The sequence below is a fragment of the Tauraco erythrolophus genome, chromosome 12 (genome assembly GCF_009769465.1).
Source record: "Tauraco erythrolophus isolate bTauEry1 chromosome 12, bTauEry1.pri, whole genome shotgun sequence".
Taxonomy (NCBI): Eukaryota; Metazoa; Chordata; class Aves; order Musophagiformes; family Musophagidae; genus Tauraco; species Tauraco erythrolophus.
The window spans coordinates 12595668-12612363 of record NC_141476.1 but is presented as its reverse complement, the minus strand read 5'-3'; the positions used below and the strand labels follow the sequence as shown (position 1 = coordinate 12612363).

The following is a 16696-nucleotide window of genomic DNA, read 5'->3' as shown; positions in this document are numbered from 1 at the left end:
TGTTAGCAGCCATCCCTGGCTAATGCTTCGGTGCTGCTGGTGGTCTTAAAAGCAGATCAGGGCCAGCTACGCCCGGCCGTGGTATTTGTATGCGGTAGGTGTGCCGGAGCGCATCACCAGGCTGCTGGGGATGCGCTGGTCTGGTGCAGCCAGCGGCTGCAGGCTTACTCGGGCAGCTGCTGCTCTTCCTGAGGGGATTTGGGTGGGGGTGAATGGGGCTGCTGGACGGTGGCCAAGGCTTGGATGGTGGGACAGAGCACGTGGCAGTGCCTTAGTTGGGACGTGCTGCGCGCAGCGGTGTGCGACCAGGCAGCGTTGTCCTTAGCATTGCGCAGGCTCCCTTGGTCCCTGCACCAGGGACGCATCTTCCTCCGGGGCAGGAGCTGTTGGGAGGCATTTTGTTGGGCTGCTGGCTAGAGGAGTGCGAAGCAGCCAAGTCTGGTGGGTGAGGTGGAACAGGCCTGACACCGTGCAGGAAAGCCTCCTAACCTCATCTTCTTATCTTTTTCCCTCTAGGGCTGACCGGACTGGCTGTGCCCACGATGCCCTGAATGCTAAGCGTAGCGGAAGCAGAGGAGACTGTGTTCCGTTAGCTCCTCTTCCCTCCCTTGTCCCTTTAGTTTGGGGTTTTTTCTATTTATTTTGTGGCTGGATTTGGGCATGGCCTTGACCGGATGTGAGGCTGCTGCAATGTGGCTCCTTTGGCTCAAGCACCACTTGTCCGTCAACGTTTGGACCTTGCTGCTCTTGGGGAGCACCTGGCTACCACTGGTGGAAGGCAGCCCCAAGTCTCCCTTTAGGACTTTCCCGGTTACAGACTGGAGCTTGACGCACTTGGTGGTCCACAACAAAACTGGGGAGGTCTATGTGGGGGCTGTCAATCGGATCTACAAGCTCTCCAATAACCTCACGCTCCTGCGGACCCACGTGACAGGGCCTGTAGAGGACAATGAGAAGTGTTACCCTCCTCCCAGCGTTCAGTCCTGCCCGCATGGACTGGTCACCACCAACAATGTGAACAAACTGCTGCTGGTGGACTACTCGGGGAACCGGCTCATTGCCTGTGGCAGCGCCTCCCAGGGTATTTGCCAGTTTCTGCGGCTGGATGACCTCTTCAAGTTGGGTGAGCCCCACCACCGCAAGGAGCACTACCTCTCCAGTGTCAACGAATCGGGCACCATGTCTGGGGTCATCATTGAGGTGCTGAATGGGCAGAACAAGCTCTTCATTGGGACGCCCATTGACGGGAAGTCGGAGTACTTCCCCACCCTCTCCAGCCGCAAGCTGATGGCCAACGAGGAGAACGCGGAGATGTTTGGCTTTGTCTACCAGGACGAGTTTGTGTCCTCACAGCTCAAGATCCCCTCGGATACGCTCTCCAAGTTCCCCACCTTTGACATCTACTACATCTACAGCTTCAGCAGTGAGCAGTTTGTTTACTACCTGACCCTGCAGCTGGACACCCAGCTCACCTCCCCCGACTCCACCGGGGAGCAGTTTTTCACCTCTAAGATCGTCCGCCTCTGCGTGGACGACCCCAAGTTCTACTCCTACGTGGAGTTCCCCATCGGCTGCGTGCAGGATGGCATCGAGTACCGCCTGATCCAGGATGCATACCTGACCAAACCTGGCAAGGCTTTGGCCAAGTACCTGGGCATCTCGGAACAGGAGGATATCCTCTTCACCATCTTCTCCCAGGGCCAGAAAAACAGGGTTAAGCCTCCCAAGGAGTCTGTGCTCTGCCTCTTCACGTTGAAGAAGATCAAGGATAAGATCAAGGAGCGTATCCAGTCGTGCTACAGAGGGGAAGGGAAACTCTCGCTGCCCTGGCTCTTGAATAAGGAGCTGGGCTGCATCAACTCGGTAAGTTCTTGTTTGTCTCTACCCAAGCCAGGCTGTTTCTGGCTCCTGGCGGTGCTCCCTGGCTGGACCTTTGCTGGTGACCTGGCCTGGGCCGTGTTTCCCGGTGTGAGGACTGGCACTGTTAGGGCTGGGCGCTTGGGTTGCCTGGTAGCATTCCTCACGGAGATCGCGGCTTCATTGTGGGACAACCGTCTGGGTTAGGATTGCATCGGTGCCCGCGGAGAGCCCCAAGCAAGGGGCCCCGTGCCGATGCGGGTATCTGCTTCTGGTGCCCCTGCCCTGTGGATTTGGTGAGCTAGGCTGGGAGGGCAGGATACTCAGTCCTCAGGGCATCTGCTGCAGCTCCGCTGGGGAGTTCTTCACAGATGGCACGTGTGGATTTGTGAGTGTTGTGTCACCTGGGGCTTGGTGGTGGCTGAGCAGGTGCTGGGGCAGTAGGATGTGGGCAACGGAGTGTACAGACCTGATGGAAGGAGGTGGGGAGGTTGATGGTCCCACTAGAAGTTGGTCAGATGATTGGTGTGGAGGAACCACATCCTCTGTGGGGTGCTGGAGAGGAGAACAGAGGGCTCGAGGCTCTGTGAACAAGGTGGGTTTTGAGTATGGCCAGTGCAAACTGTCACCCAGAGGTGCCAGAGGCAAGCGCTGACATCCCAGAGTGGTGATTCCCAACTGAGGGAGTGCTCCTCTCGGTTCCCAGACATGCGTCCTCCTGCCTGGTGCTTATGTGGGTGCATCTAGCCCCTGCTTCTGGCTCAGTGGTTCTGTGTGGGGCCTGAGAGTGGTGGAGAATGGAGGACCTTTGTGCTTGGCTCTCTGGGTTTGTTCTCCAACTATTGCTATTGCTGGATTTTTTTCCAGACAACGTTATAAACCATGAGTGGCTCTGGGTGATGGGGAGGTCTTACCCTGGGATCACCAAGCTGGGCTGGGTAGAACCCAGGCGGAGTCAGATACCCAGCAGAGGGGTGGCTTTGGGATGCCGGTGTGTGCATTTGGGAGGTTCTGGTGGAGGGCTCGACACCCCTGCTATTGCCCACCTCCCCCCAGCTCCTCTTGCTGGTGCTCAGCATCCATTACTAAGCCCCCAGCCCTGCCCCAGCAGGGTTTTGGGTGCCTGGTGGTGCAGGCAGGTGGGCAGGGGTCCCTTTGGAGAAGCTCTGCCTTCCCTCCCACCGTCCTCCCCGCAGCTCCAGAGGAGACAGCTAACAGCTGCCTGACAAAGTAAAGGGTTTGCTGTCAAGAGCGCTGGGCTCGCAAATCAGATTTTGGCTTTGAACTAATTCAATTTTGCTGGAAAATGATGAAATCGTTACACTGCTGCCTGTTGGGTCGCACAGCTGCTGGCTCCGGCGGCGGAGACGCTCGCTGCCGCTGCTTCCCGCGCTCCCCGCTTGCCTCCTCCAGTGTCCTGCGGCAGCACTGTGCCTCCCAGGTTTAGGGAGGAGACTCTGCCCACCTGCATTTTTGGGGCGATTTCAAGCTAGAAGGGTCCTGGGATTGTGACCTGGTGGCCAGTCTGAGCGAGTAGGTGGATCTCAAGGTGTTCTTTGGGTCCTGCAGGCTTGTTGGGTGGGAGGATGCATGTCACGATGAGGGGTGGCTCCTGCTTTTTAATGGGCTGAGTTTAGGGGTGCTGCCCTCCCTCAAGGGAGCCAGGTGGTATTTTCTGTCCCTGTCCCGCTCCAGCTGCTGAGCAGAGCTGGGAAAGGCATGACTGGATCATGAGTCAAGCCCTCAGCCCCTCGCTGTGCTGAGCAGAAGCCAAACCAGCCCCTGTGGAGCATGTAACCTCTTCCTGGCAGGAATCTCTGCGTCCCTAATAAAATGCAACCACCTCTGGGGTGGGTCATGGCAGTGACAGATCTCTCGGTGGTGAGGGCTGTCCGGAAAATAAAGAGCCTGTTGTCTTTTTATTTTTAAGGAGGCAGAATGTAGTTGCTCAAGTCAGTAGTTGCTTGGGATTTACGCCCCATCTGTATGGAAAATATCCTGGTAGCTGTCTTGCTCCTCTTCTTCAAGGCAGCAAGGGGCTGAGGCTGGTCCCCGACGGAGGAGGCTTTGCTGATGTCCTGCTCCCAGGCCTCGAGCAGCACGGGGCTGAGGGATGCTCATCCCCTAGCTCTGCCGGGCAGCTCCGATTCTCTGGATCTGGTGCTGGAGCCAGGAGGAGAGGCCGCCAGGCTTGGCAGCCAGCTCGGGAGATGTTCGTGGTCCCTCCCTGGTGTGGACGAGCAGAGTGAATTCTTGTCTCCTGTTTCTCTCGCACCTCTTCTGGGATTCAGCAATCTGGCAACGGGAAGCAGAGTGACACCGCTCGTGCTGTCATGCTCGGATGTGTGCATGGACCTGCGTGCACCGCAGAGGCACCTTACAACACTGCCTGGCCCATTCTCCTGTGCCAGCCGCGCTGCCTAAATCATTCCAGAGCCTGTCCAGAGGTTTTGCTGCTCATGGTGTTCCACTGAAGAGGGGTTTAGTGTTGTGTAGCCCAGGTCTTTTCTGTCCCTGTGCAATGCAGGGACCAAGGTCCATGTACCTGTGGCCAGACGTGCTCCGTGCATCGCCTCAACACACCCATGTCCCCGTTCATGGGGGATGAGGGTCTGATGTAGCTGGGCTGCGAGGGGGCAGCAAGTTGGAGCTGGAGCGGAGATGTTGCAGCAGGGAGCGACGCTGGGTTCCCAAAGTCCTTGAACCCTGGACTGGCAGCGTGAGCAGAGCCGGTATCCGGAGCTGGCAGGATGTGGACAGCAGCACTGCCCAAGGGAGAGAATGAGTTCTGAGTCCTTGGTGGGGCTTGGTGCCCAGACTGCTGGCATGGGGCGACAGCTGGTGACAAACGCCCAAACTGGGCTGAGATAAGCCAAGTCCTTCCTGGGGGCAGCCAGAGAAATGCAGATGTTAACAAACTGTACTGTACTGGAATTATTCCTGGGCAGTGATTAATGTGCAAAACGCCTGGCATCCCAGCCTGGCACTTGGTACCTGGTGCCCGCCTGGCTCTGTGTGTCCCCTGCATCCCCCATCGCAGCCGCGGGTGGGCACAGGGGGATGGGGTGTGCCTGTAATAGTGTTAACTGGTGAATTACTAGCTAATTAATAATGCTGAGCGGCGCGAGCCTCGCCTCTGCTGTCTGCTCCCTCATTGCTTCCGTAAGTGGGCTTGAAGGGAGGCAATGAGACAAGGCACATCAAGGAGACGGCCCTCTTCTGCTCACTTGGTGCTGCCAGTCTGCCTTCCCCGCTCCGGCAGGCTGCTTCCCTGGGAAATCCGAGTTTCCTGACCTTATTCTGGGGAGGTGGGTTAGTACTGGCAGAGAGAAGGCTGCAGTGCTTTGGAGGTGGAGGTTTGGGGTGTCTGGGGGCCGGGAGCAACCAAGAGGGGTGCCAAAGGAAAGCAATGAAATAAAAATAAATAAAAAATACCCCCAAACCAGACGTCCTGCCTTTGCAATGAGCTGAGGCCATGATCCCTGCAAGACCCATGCAAATGGGAGAGCGGGCAGAGCTCAATGCCTCCTGCAGATCCCAGCATCTGCAAGCTGAGACGCTGCAAGGTCACTGGCCCTCGCGTGCTGTGGTGCATGTCGGTCCTGGCCACCACCGGCCAGGGCACAGCTGTCCCTCTGTCCTTCCGTCCCTCCATCTCTCCGCCTCACCACTCTCCGCAGCCCCCGTCCCCCAGGGATGGCGGACGGTGCCATAACCCCGGTACGGCCGCCCTTGGCCTGACATCGCCGTGCTGCCTGCCTGTGCTTCCCTAATGAGGCAGTTTGCTGTTAATGAGCTAATTGTCAGCGTAATTATTTATCGAGGTGGTGTCAGCATGGCTCCGGCAGTGACGGGCGCTCCTCGGGGTCCCGGAGCGCAGCTGTATTTGTCGTTTCCCAGAGAGTTTGTTGCGACAAAGCAGAGAGGAGTAAACGCCGTAAACATCTCTCCTCCTGCGTATTCAGCAGCCGAGGGTTGGGGAAGCCGCAGATTGAGTGCAGAGAGAGCAGAAACTGCACCCAGGGGCTGCCAGGGCTTCAATACCTTTATGGCATTGTCCTTACCTCTCTGATGCTGCTGGTGGCTGGGTGGAAGGTGCTGGGATGCTTTACTGGGATGGAGGAGTTGTTGGGGCCAAAGAGCGTTTTTTTTCCCCAGCAAAGTGCCTGAAGGATCCCGGGTATCTGGATGGAAGCTGGGTATGGGTGGGAGCATTGCTTCTGTGGTTGGGAATTTCTTGGATCTTCTGTTTTAAGATGTGTAGCCTGGTGATGCAGAGGAGGATGCTTAGTGCAATGGGCTGGCTCGTGGGTAGGAGAGGGCACTTGCAAAGCTGCGATTCAGAGGATGGATGGAGAGGTCCTAGTTCCCCTTTCCCCCCTTTCCCTGTGGTTGAGGAGGTGCTTGGTGCCTCACGTCCCTGTTTCAGGGATCCCCGCGTCTCTTATGCCTGGCTGTAGGAGTTCTCCCAGTTTGGGGAAGGATGAGCAGAGGTCGGGTGCAGAAGGGGCTGTGCACTAACTCAGGCACCCAGCAAAAGCAGAGTGACTGAGGAAGCAGACCAGCGTCCCCAAACCGCCCGGGGAGGCCGAGCGTGAGCGGCTGGCATTGTTCCCGGTCCTCCCCTGCCAGAAGGCTGGCACGGCGCTGAGTCCCTGCTGCAGCCGGGAGCAGGACCACTGGCCTCGGGGCTGGCGTGATGGCATGGCAAGGAGGGTGAGCAGCCTCGCCGTGGCTGTGGGAGGCTAAAGCCGTTATGGCTGCGAGCACATCGTACCCAGACATGGAATTGCATTTTGTTTTCCCTCCTTCCCTGTGGGTGTCTCAGGTTGCTGGCAGGAGTCTGTCCAGGATGACCCTCGCTTCCCGGGCAGCGAAGGGTGGGAATTGCAGAGCTATTTGCTGCCCTTGCATACGTGGAGCTTGGCATTTTCCCATATGCTCCATGCACATGCTGTATGGATTTAAAACCCCTTGGGGACTGGCATGCATTTGGAGGCCGCTGCTTGCCAAAAAAACCTCTCTCCCCTTTAAATTCAGAGTTACGTAAGGAACCTTGTGAAGCGGAAGAATCCCATGGCCGGAGCCGGCTGTCTCCCCGTTGGCAGTGCCTGCCTTGCCTCCGTGACCTCCTGCACCCAGGCTTGCTGCTGCCCTCCCTGACTTGGCCGGAGCCCCTCGCTGCCTGGGACGGGACGGGGGCTGCCAGGGGTGGATTTTGTTCTTGCTGTGTGACTGTGTGAGGTCATTGCCTGGCGTGGGACCTCCAGGAGGCTGCGCGCTGCCATGTGCCCTGCGGGCTGGATGCCTGTGGCCAGGGGCTGTTGTCCTGCTCAGCAGGTCAGGGTGACCCAGCAAGGATGCTCCATGGAGTGGGTGAGCGCTGCAGAGCTGGTCCTGGTCTCGCTCTCCTGCCTGCATCTGACTTCCACAGGAGCCATCCCTCTGGCCTTGCCTTGCCCGTTAGCATGACCGTCCTCGCTGGAGGTCCCTGCTGCTGCAGCCCTGAGAGCAGAGAGGGGCTGGTGCAGCCCTGCCTCTGCCTCTCCCTGGGCAGAGCTTGCAAAAGCTTTTTTCAGACCCTTGGGCTAGTGCGGGACCACAGAGGCAGCTGGCTGGGCCAGGCACCTTGTCTGGGGCAAGGCAGCATGAAAAGAATGCGGGGATTTCCCGAAAACGTTCCTGCGAGAAGAGGAACAGGGCTGGTAGGTGGGTAATGTGTTTGCTGAAGGCTCTACTATATGAAGTGAGGCTCCTTCAGGAGCCCTGACCTGTTTGTGTTGGCACGGCCTTGGCTGGGAAGTGTTTTGTCTCTGGGGGAAGGCTGGGGCGTGGAATTCAGCCCCTCCTGCCTTGCTGCCAAGCTGTTTTCTTTTTGAAGGTAGCGCCAGGGCGAGGAGGAAGAGGGGTGTGTGCTGCTGGGGAGCTCGTGCCAGCATCCCATGTGTCTGAGACGGCAGCAGCGGAGATGCCGTGCCAGCTCCCGCTGGGTTAAGTGCTGCTCTGTAGGATACACAGGACCGAGAGCCGAGGTCTTGGTCTGGAAAGCTTGTTGAGAGGCAGAGAGGGACTGTCCATCTGCCTCGGATGTGTCCCGAGTGCTTTGCATCAGCGCACAGGGAATTTTAGGGAAACATTGGCATGTCCCTTCCCTTGGCCGATGAGCTGGGGCAGGGCATGAGGCCGGAAGCTGCTGGGGCAGGGCATGAGGCCAGGAGCTGCCAGGGCAGCCGGAGCCATGTTTGCAAAGAGCATCGGCGGGTTGGGGATGTGGAGATGGGACAGCGGCTGCTTTCTGCACCAGGCAGGTCAGCAACTTGCTCTGACCCGACGGAGAGTGTAGAATGACTGGGACAGGAGGGGTGAGGGATGGGGCTGCCAGTGCGGTGGGCAGCTGGCAGCCAGGTGGGAGGTCCGGCATGTGGAGGCATCGGCAAAAAGCTCATGTCTCCTCCGTTTTCTTTTGACAGCCGCTGCAGATCGACGACAATTTCTGTGGGCAGGATTTAACCAGCCGCTGGGTGGGACGGTCACCATCGAGGGGACGCCGCTCTTTGTGGATAAGGAGGATGGGATGACCTCGGTGGCTGCCTACGACTACAGAGGACAAACCGTCGTCTTCGCAGGCACACGAAGCGGGAAGATTAAAAAGGTAGGAAAGGCCTCAGTGATGCTGATGGGGAGGGATGAGCACTCGCCTCGCCGGCCCTTTTGGGGTACAGGTAGGGCTGTGCCTCTGGCATAGCGTGACTTGGTGTATTGAGGGTAACATGCAAAAGGCCAGTGAGGGGCGATTTCCCCTTGTTCCTGTGCCAACCAAATTTATGAAACCTCTGTCTTGGGAAGGGTTATAACCAAGTGAAGTTGAGTCCTGGCCACTGGTGGATCAGAGTCCGTTGTGTTGTCTCTCAGGGTGGGTGTGTTTGCCCTGTAGCTGCTACGGGGTGGACTCTGTCTATCCGGATCCATATGGCTCTTGCTGTTGACCTGGGCAGAGGTGGGTGCTGATGGCTCCAGCCCGGTGAGGAGGTGACTTCTCTTCCCGTACCCCACCACAGCACAAAGGGCTGTTTGTTGGTGGCAATTAGCAAATACCTCCGTGTGTGCCTTTTTCTGCCTGCATCTCCACAGGGCATGGATTTCCTGTTATCATAACATCGTGCCTGTGATTACAGCTGTACATGCCCTGTATAAACACAGCTTGCATTAACAGCATCCTCAGCCAGGGAAAGGCAGTGCAAAGGTCCTGGTATGGTCCCTGCCAGGGGCAGGAGGAGCAGGGCTTGGCCGGGGGTCCGACCCTTTGCGCTGTGCCTTGTCAAGTGCTCCAGCACCCTGTCCTAAGCACAGCACCCTGCATTTTGGCAGGTTACGCTGGTCAGGGTGCCCCAGAGGAGTGAGAGTGGCTTCCCTGGCAGGAATTGGGGGCAGAGTACCTACTGCAGGGAGGGGGTCCATGTATATTCCACTCTCCCTGGACCTCCACCTGCCTGCAGCCCTGCCTGTTAGCGGCGTGTTTAGGGGTGGGGGAATGTGGGCAGCATGTGTTGGGGTGGGGGGCAGAATGCTGGTGATTCTCTCCGGCCCCACATGGTCTGCTTGGCTTTCTGCGGTCCTTCGAGGGGGCATGGCGACGCCAGGGCTGAGCAGGGCTGCGGGGAGCTGACGGAGGCAGCTCGTCCTCCCTTCCGGATCGATGTGGGATCCGGAGGGACCGGTGTCGTGTTGCTGGCATCTTCTCCTGCTGCTGGACTGCAGATGGGAGGTTTTAAATGGGGATGGGAAGGAAGGAGCGTGTGGGAGAAGGGTTCGGAAAGCCACAGAGACAGTGTTACACCTCCAGTTCCTGATTTATCTAGAGGGACTGGCAGTTGTTTTTTACTGGCAGATTTGTTTTTTCCTTTCCTTCCTTCTTTCAGTTTTTCTCTGACCTTTGCACCTTCAGAGCCACTTGCAAGCACTGGTCTAGGGTGGGTGCCTGGCTGGAGTGCGAGCGGTGTGCTACAAGGTCAAGGCTGAGGCCAGGACCTGGAGCCCAGGTCTGGCTTGAGTATCCTCTTCTCCTGCAGGGCTTTCCCCAGCTTGTTTTTTTCTGTTTTGTAAACTCCGTGCCCCAAAGGGCTGCTCTGGCTCTCTGCCCTTGCAGGGCATGAAGATGTGGAGCAGGATCTCCATGGGGGATGAAGAGGTGGGTCTCGATCCTGTCCCAGCACCAGACTGTGGGCAGGTTTGGTAGGCTCGTCCTGCTTGGAGCCCCTGCAGCCCCTGGGGCGCAGAGCGGCTCTGATGGCAGCGTGGGAGCTCTAATAGCAGCATGGGATTGCTTTGCAGGCTCTAAGCCCTGTGCTGCAGGTCCCCACAAGGGCTGAGGGACGCTGGGGCTGTCCCCTGCTGTGACCTTGGGGTGGGCAGCCCAGCCATTCTGCAGCAGGGATTGCCTGGCCCGTGGCAAACCGCTGCCTCAGCAGCTACCTGATCCTGCTGCCTGGCTGCTGGCAGGGCCGGAGGGAGCGGAAGGCTCCCGCTGCCCGGGGAACGCAAGGGGGAGGCTGCCGACCTGTTCCTGGCTGCTGTCGACATGTCCCCAGCCAGGGGCCAGGGTGCCCGGCAGAGGTACAGCAGTGGGACCAAGGTGGCTCCCCCAGGCAGAGGGTGGAGGAGAGTCCATCCCTCAGCAGCAGTTGCAATCCTTCTGCTTTCCAGCTGTCAGCGTTTCCCCCCATCCCCTTGGCAAGCGTTAGGCTTGGAGCAGCCTGGTGGCTTCTCTGCCCTCCTGCCAGTCCCTCCTGCCCTTGCCAGCGTCCCCCAGCATCTCCTTTGGGGAGGGAGGGCTGTGCCGACAGCTGGGTGCTCCCCTCCCCGTCCCCAGGAGCCCTGTAATGGACGCTGCTCTGCCGAGGGGTCACCGATTTCGCCATCTGGGCTGGGGTAAGGTCAGGGCAGAGTCACTGCCGCGTCTGGATTTGCCTTGGATGGCAGCTCCCATGCCCAGCATTTGTCCAGGCTGTTGCATGCAGACAGAGCCTCCCTTTGTCCCACCCCGAAAAAGCCACGCGAGCCCCTGCCTGCCCGCCCTGCTGCCAGCAGTTGCCGCCGTGAGTCTGGGGTGCTGGGCAGCACCTGCTGCCGCCGCAGCTGCAGGGACACCCTAATTTGGGAAGGGGAGGCAGGAAACGATATTGCAAGCAATGTCAGAATAGGGGTGTATTTGCAAAACTGGCTGCGGGATGGGGAGGCAGTGGGAGTGGATGGAGATACAGGACCCCGGGATGTTGAGTGGGTCACAGCAGCAGAGCCCACGGCAGCCCACTCTGCTTGTCCCCGCTGAATTACCGGGCGGACGGTTATCTTTGGCTGGCCCCGAGTTACGCGGAGAGGCTGGGCTTGGAAAGCCCTGGGCCCCGCGTGCTGGCTGCTCTCCGCGCCAGCAGTCATGGGACTGGGGTGCTTGGGGAATTCCTGCCGCTGCCCGGGTGAGCCATGCAGGGATGACTTCTCACGCTGCTGGGGCTGGCCGTGAGCCACTTCCTCCGCGCTCCCAAGCTGGTGTGTCAGGGACCCCGGCCTTGCACCCTCTGCTCTGAGGATGTTATAGATGGGGAAGTGACACAGGAACATGAGCTGTGAGTGTGCTGCAGTGGGGACGGCCAGGGGATATTTGCACAAGGGAAGCGGGGCTTGCTTCCTAGTGTTTGGGTTTTTCCTAGAAGCCAGCTGTCCTTGCTTGACAGTCTTTTTATTGGGCAGTTGTCATTTTCCCAGGTTGTCTTTCCTATTTTTGGGTGGACAGAAAGCTGCATGTGAGCAATGGGAGTGCTCAGTCGCGTGCTGGATAGGCACGTTTCGCACTGCACCCGCGGTCACCTCTTATGCCAAGAACTCGATTTTGGGTGTGCGCGAAGTATTGTATGGAGAAAGGGAAGGAGGACGGTGCTGGAGGGAGTGTGCTGATGGTGCAGCCCCCTCCCAGTAACCGCACCCTGCTGGCGGCTTGGAGCTGGGGCAGTGGGGCATCCTGGGAGGTGCAGTGCAGAGCCGGGGCTGCCCTCTAGCTTGCCATCTGCTCCTCGTTATGCAAACAAGGCACAGCCTTCGGGCTCCGTTGTGGCCCTTGTGGGTTGACCCAGTTTTGGGCGCTGCCCTGCGGGTTATTTTTGGGGGGTGAGCTGAGCTCCTCCCTTGAAGTAGCCAGTGGCTCCCTGCCCACTGCGGAGCAAGGATGCTGTGGGGTGGGAGGTGCTGTCTGGATCAGCTCCTGGTGCGTTAGGGTGAGGAGAGCTGCCTTCGCCCTCACCAGGCCCACTGTCCCTTCTGCCACAGCCCAGCAGGAGATATCCAGCACCACCTGGGATCCAGGTGCTGGAGATCCCTATAGGCATGGTCATGGGCGGTACAGCCACTGCATCCCAGCCAGGATCACATCAGACCGCACATCCCTCACTGCCAGCTGAGCCCTCATTTTTTTGGAGGATTATCTGGCCACCGAAATCCCTGCAGCTCCCTGCCCTGTCCTGAAACCGGCTGGCCTCAGGCGTGAATGCATCAGGATGTCTCCATTGGGAATCTGCTGCCCTGGGGCTTGCGCTTACCGCAGTTTGTTTATTCTCTCCCACAGAAAGCACAGCTGAACTGGCCCCACATCTGGCTGCTTTGGCTTCTCCACTTCGATAATAATAATAATAATAAATAAACTCTTCACGCTAAGTGGGTCATCCCCATCCCTACACAACGGGATGCGGTGCTCCCCTCCTGTCCTGGGGAGGGTCAAGGGGCTCTGCTGCAGCCCCCTGTCCCACCGAGGGCAGGGAGATGGGGGTGCTTTGTGGAGGCCAGATTTGGCAGCCTGTGGAGGCACTCCCTTCGTGTAGGGTTGTCTTAAAGCTTTGGAGGAGGGTGCTTCGATGCGTCCACAACCCTTGGTGTGCGTCTGGGCAGTACAAGCCTAAAAGATGTGCTGTCGGGCCAGGGTTTGCTGCTGGCTGGGGGCTTTTCGGTAACTCCCCTGTTGCCTGCTGGCTCTCTTCCCATCACGGAAGCCTCTGTGTGTCGGTTTCTGGGGTATGAAGCATGACTTGATTGCGGTCCACGTGAGCTGGAAGGAGAAGCTATCAGGCTCCCTGCCTCTCTGCCGGTCCCCGTCCCCGTGGGTCCTTTCGTGTCACCCTCTGCTTAGTGCTCAGGGTAAGCGGCTCTGGCTGAAAAGGGGCCCTTTGTGTCTCGGCACGTGAAATCCGGCTCCTGGAGCACCCAGGAGGGCTCGGCCCACCTCGTGACCCCACTGCCAGCTACCCTGTTTACTGCCTGCACCGTGGCAGGCTTTTTAGGGGGGGTGGGGTGCAGATTTGGGGCATGAAGCCTGCCCTGGCCCAGGCAGTGTCACTCGGTGACCCTTGAGGACTCCCTGAGCATTGACCCTGTCGCAGCCCCTGGAAATCCTCTCCTGCCCGTCTTGCTGCCTCTCCCCAGCTGGCTGCCGGCACAAGGGCCTTTTGTTCCTCCTGCCTCTTCCCTTTGCCCTTCCTTGCTCCGTCCCCATTCCAGTGCCATCCCCTGGGGACCCCTCCCCATGTGCACGCAGCCCCCACGGGCACCTGCGCCCAGCCCCAGGAGGGAGATCTGCTCCTCGGAGCATGCGTCCGCGCCTCTCCCCGATCAATGGCAATAATTTTATTGGCATGACAAGGTAGCCGACGGTTGCCAAAGCGAATCCATCAAATACCTCTCGGCGGCTCCCCGCCCCCTCGAGAGCTCTTACTGGAGCCGTTAAGCTGTTTTAATCAAGGTGGAGGCTGGAGAACTGCCATGTTAAGTGGGGAGGGTGGTGGAGAGGGGGCGGCGGACCCTTTCCCGTCCCCCGGCTCGTGGCAGGGAGCCCTCGGCATCGCCCCGCTCCCACTTGGCAGGAAGGGGCCCCGCTTGCCGGCGTCGGGCTTTGTTGAGCCGCCTGGCTCCGAACAGGATGTCTCATTGTTGGAGGAAACAATTAGAAATTCATCGTGAACCGTTGGCCTCGGCCACTGGCTGAGGCTGGGGCTGCAGGCAGCTGCCAGTCCCGTCCTCGGGTGACTCCTGGAGGGGCACGGACCCTGCCGGGGTTTGGGATCCTGCCTCGAGTGGGATGGATGGGGCCGAGTGTCTCCATGGCCCTGGCTCTCAGAGGGATGCTCCGGCGTGCTCGCACAGCCTCAGCGAGGGAGAGGAGGTGTCGAGGGACTTCTTCCCCCCAAACCCCGCTCCCTCCACCCTCCATGCCCTTGGCTTTTTGTCTCACAAGCCATAACTCTTTCCCCCCCCACCCCCATCTGCTCTGCTCTCCGAACAAAGCCGGCAGGTGAGCGAGGGCTGGGAGCCTGGCGCCCGGCCAGCCGGGAAGGCAGCAGCAGCCAGCCCTGCTCCAACCTTCCCTGCCGAAAGCGCTGACGGAGCACGTCTCGCCTCTCCCTGGCTCCAACACCGGGCGCCCACAGGCAACGTGCCACCTAACCCCGATCCATCAGCCTGCTCCGACTGCCACGGAGCTGCCGACCCGACGGGTAAGGCAGTGTTGCCGCCGGGCTTTGCCGGTGTCGGGGCAAGGTGACTTTTGGGGAGCGGCGCATTGCAGAAGCTGGAGGAGGCTCGGGGGGTGGAGGTTAATCCCGAAGATCCTGTGTCTTTGAAAGGGCTGCTGGGTGCGAACCTGGCTTCTGTAATCGCCCCAAAAAAGGGATTTGAGGGCAGAATGCCTTACGGCAGCCTCCTGAGCCGGCATGGTGCTGCCCCATGGGGCATGGTCAGGAGCTGGCAAGTCTGTGCCAGCCAAACGCAGCGACATCGCCTCCGCAGTTGATCCTTGTAGACTGTCCTGTGCCCCGGCAGGGTCTGCCACCCTGGAAATAGGGCCAGGAATTAAAAAAGCAAGAGCCTGTGGGTATGTGCGTACACGCTGTCGGTTCTGCCCCCGTTGTTGCATGGCTGTGTAGGGCAGTGGTGCCATGGCTCAGCAGCACTGGAGAGGAGGAGGCCGCAAGGCAGAGGAGTAATGCTGAGAGGTCAGGGACTGCCAAAGCACTGGGACTGTCTCTGGCACTTCTGGGGCTGTTCTCTGGCACTTCTAGTCCCGTCTGCGTTTCCCCCAGCCCAGACCTGGTGCCTGGAGCAGGGTGGGAAGGGGCCAGCATGGGGCAGGAACCGCGGCTCAGGCGTGCAGTGCCAGCAGCGAGCGCTGGGGTTTCCCTCCTGGCTGTTGCAGTTGGTTTGGTTGGTGAAGCATGGAGCTGCTGAGCGTTTCCTTCTGCATCTCTCTGCCCCCAAATGAGGGGCTGTGGTTCCTGTCTGTGGACCCCTGTTCCACTGGAAAGAGCAGGAGTGCTGCTCTTGCTTTAGACCTCATCTCTTGCTGAGGACCTTTGCAGTGGCCCCATGGGGACAGGGCAGGGTGAAAGGCCACCCCATTGAGATGGAAATGATCTGAGAGGCCCCAGCTCTGTTGGGTCCCTCCTGTTGGAGCCATTGTGCCTATTCACAGGCTTGAACACTGACTAATTTCGACTTTTCAGGTGGGATAATAGCCCCAGCCTCCCACCCAAGGCAGCAGAGAAGAGGGAGGCCCAGCGGCTCATCAGGAAGATAGGGACTGTGGGTATGCCTGGGTGGGAAGGGCAGTGCTGGTGTCCAGCCTCTCCTTTGTGCAGCCCCATTAACCCAGATTAATGATGCCTGAAGAATTTGCCCTGAGCCCATGGCCTGCAGGAGGAGGGAGGATGCATGCCCAGCAGGGGCCAAGCTGATTTCATGTTGTCTGGGTCTCTGCCATGTTCCAGCAGTGCCTCAGGTAGAGATGTGACAGTGGGGAAGGTCAGTCGTCCCCAGTCCCTGTGGGCTGACCTCCCTGCTTTCCTCCAGACTGGGAGGAAAACCCATCATAACTGAAGATCAGGCGGAGGTGTGGTGCGGCACTGGGGGATGCAGGATCTGGACTCCAGCCACCCCTTGGTGACTGCTGGAGCCTCTCATCCATCTCCGAGGCGTTGATACACACGGGGATCATTTGTCTCTGCCGCAGGTCCAGGCGGGGACAATACTCAGCTCCAGGCTGCTCGGGAGAGCTGCTGTTTGGCTTCCGTTGTCCCTTGCCCTCGTTAATTATGGGCTTTTCTGAAATGGAGCAGGGGAACAGATGATAACAGCTGGCTGGTGCTGTCAGGAAAGGCAGCAGCAAGATGCCCCACAGAATCGGCATCGTGGGGTGAAACAGAGAAGTAGAGGAGCTGGGGCAGGCGCTGGGTGATCATAAGGTGCAGACCCCTGGGAACGTGGCCCTGTTTATCCTGCTTGTTGGGCAGTGGGGTGGGAAACAGGAGTTAAACCCCATCCCATTGGGTTCCCGAGACACACGGGATGTGCTATGATTAATGTCTGGCAGGACCAGAGTGCTCAGCCAGCATCCTGCCTGGGTTCTACTTAGCCTGCACGATATAAGGCAGACAAACCTGGGGATCAAGGCTGCACTGGTAATCTTGGCGAGCCTCGTGGATGAGCAAATACCCAGGAGTTCCGCTCATCAAAAGGCAGCGGAGCTGGAGCTGTGGCACCAGGATTTGGATGTGCCACCCGGCTAAGGAAAGGGGTCTCCCAGCCTTGGGAGACATGGGTGCTAATCCTGGCTTAGACCACCACGACAAGGATCGTAGCATTTTACATGATGGCGCTTCACGATGAAATGAATTTGATGGGTTCTTGCTCTAATCCCTCGAATGGACGCAGTTGCTGAGACTGCATTGGAGCAGGATGATGGGCAGAGCTGGGGTGCATGGCAGGGCAGAGCGTCTCAGGCAGGGGCACGAGGGGTGCCAGAACC

At 59.0% G+C, this 16696-nt stretch overlaps 1 protein-coding gene across 1 annotated transcript in view; it reads left to right on the top strand.

Annotated features, from left to right (window-relative positions):
• Positions 1-660: 660 nt before the first annotated feature.
• Positions 661-16696, top strand: part of PLXNA1 (plexin A1) — a 103480-nt gene continuing 87444 nt past the window's right edge. The window contains 3 exon segments of the mRNA XM_086618773.1: positions 661-1863; positions 8328-8358; positions 8361-8509. Coding sequence (XP_086474899.1) covers positions 661-1863; positions 8328-8358; positions 8361-8509 — 1383 coding nt within the window.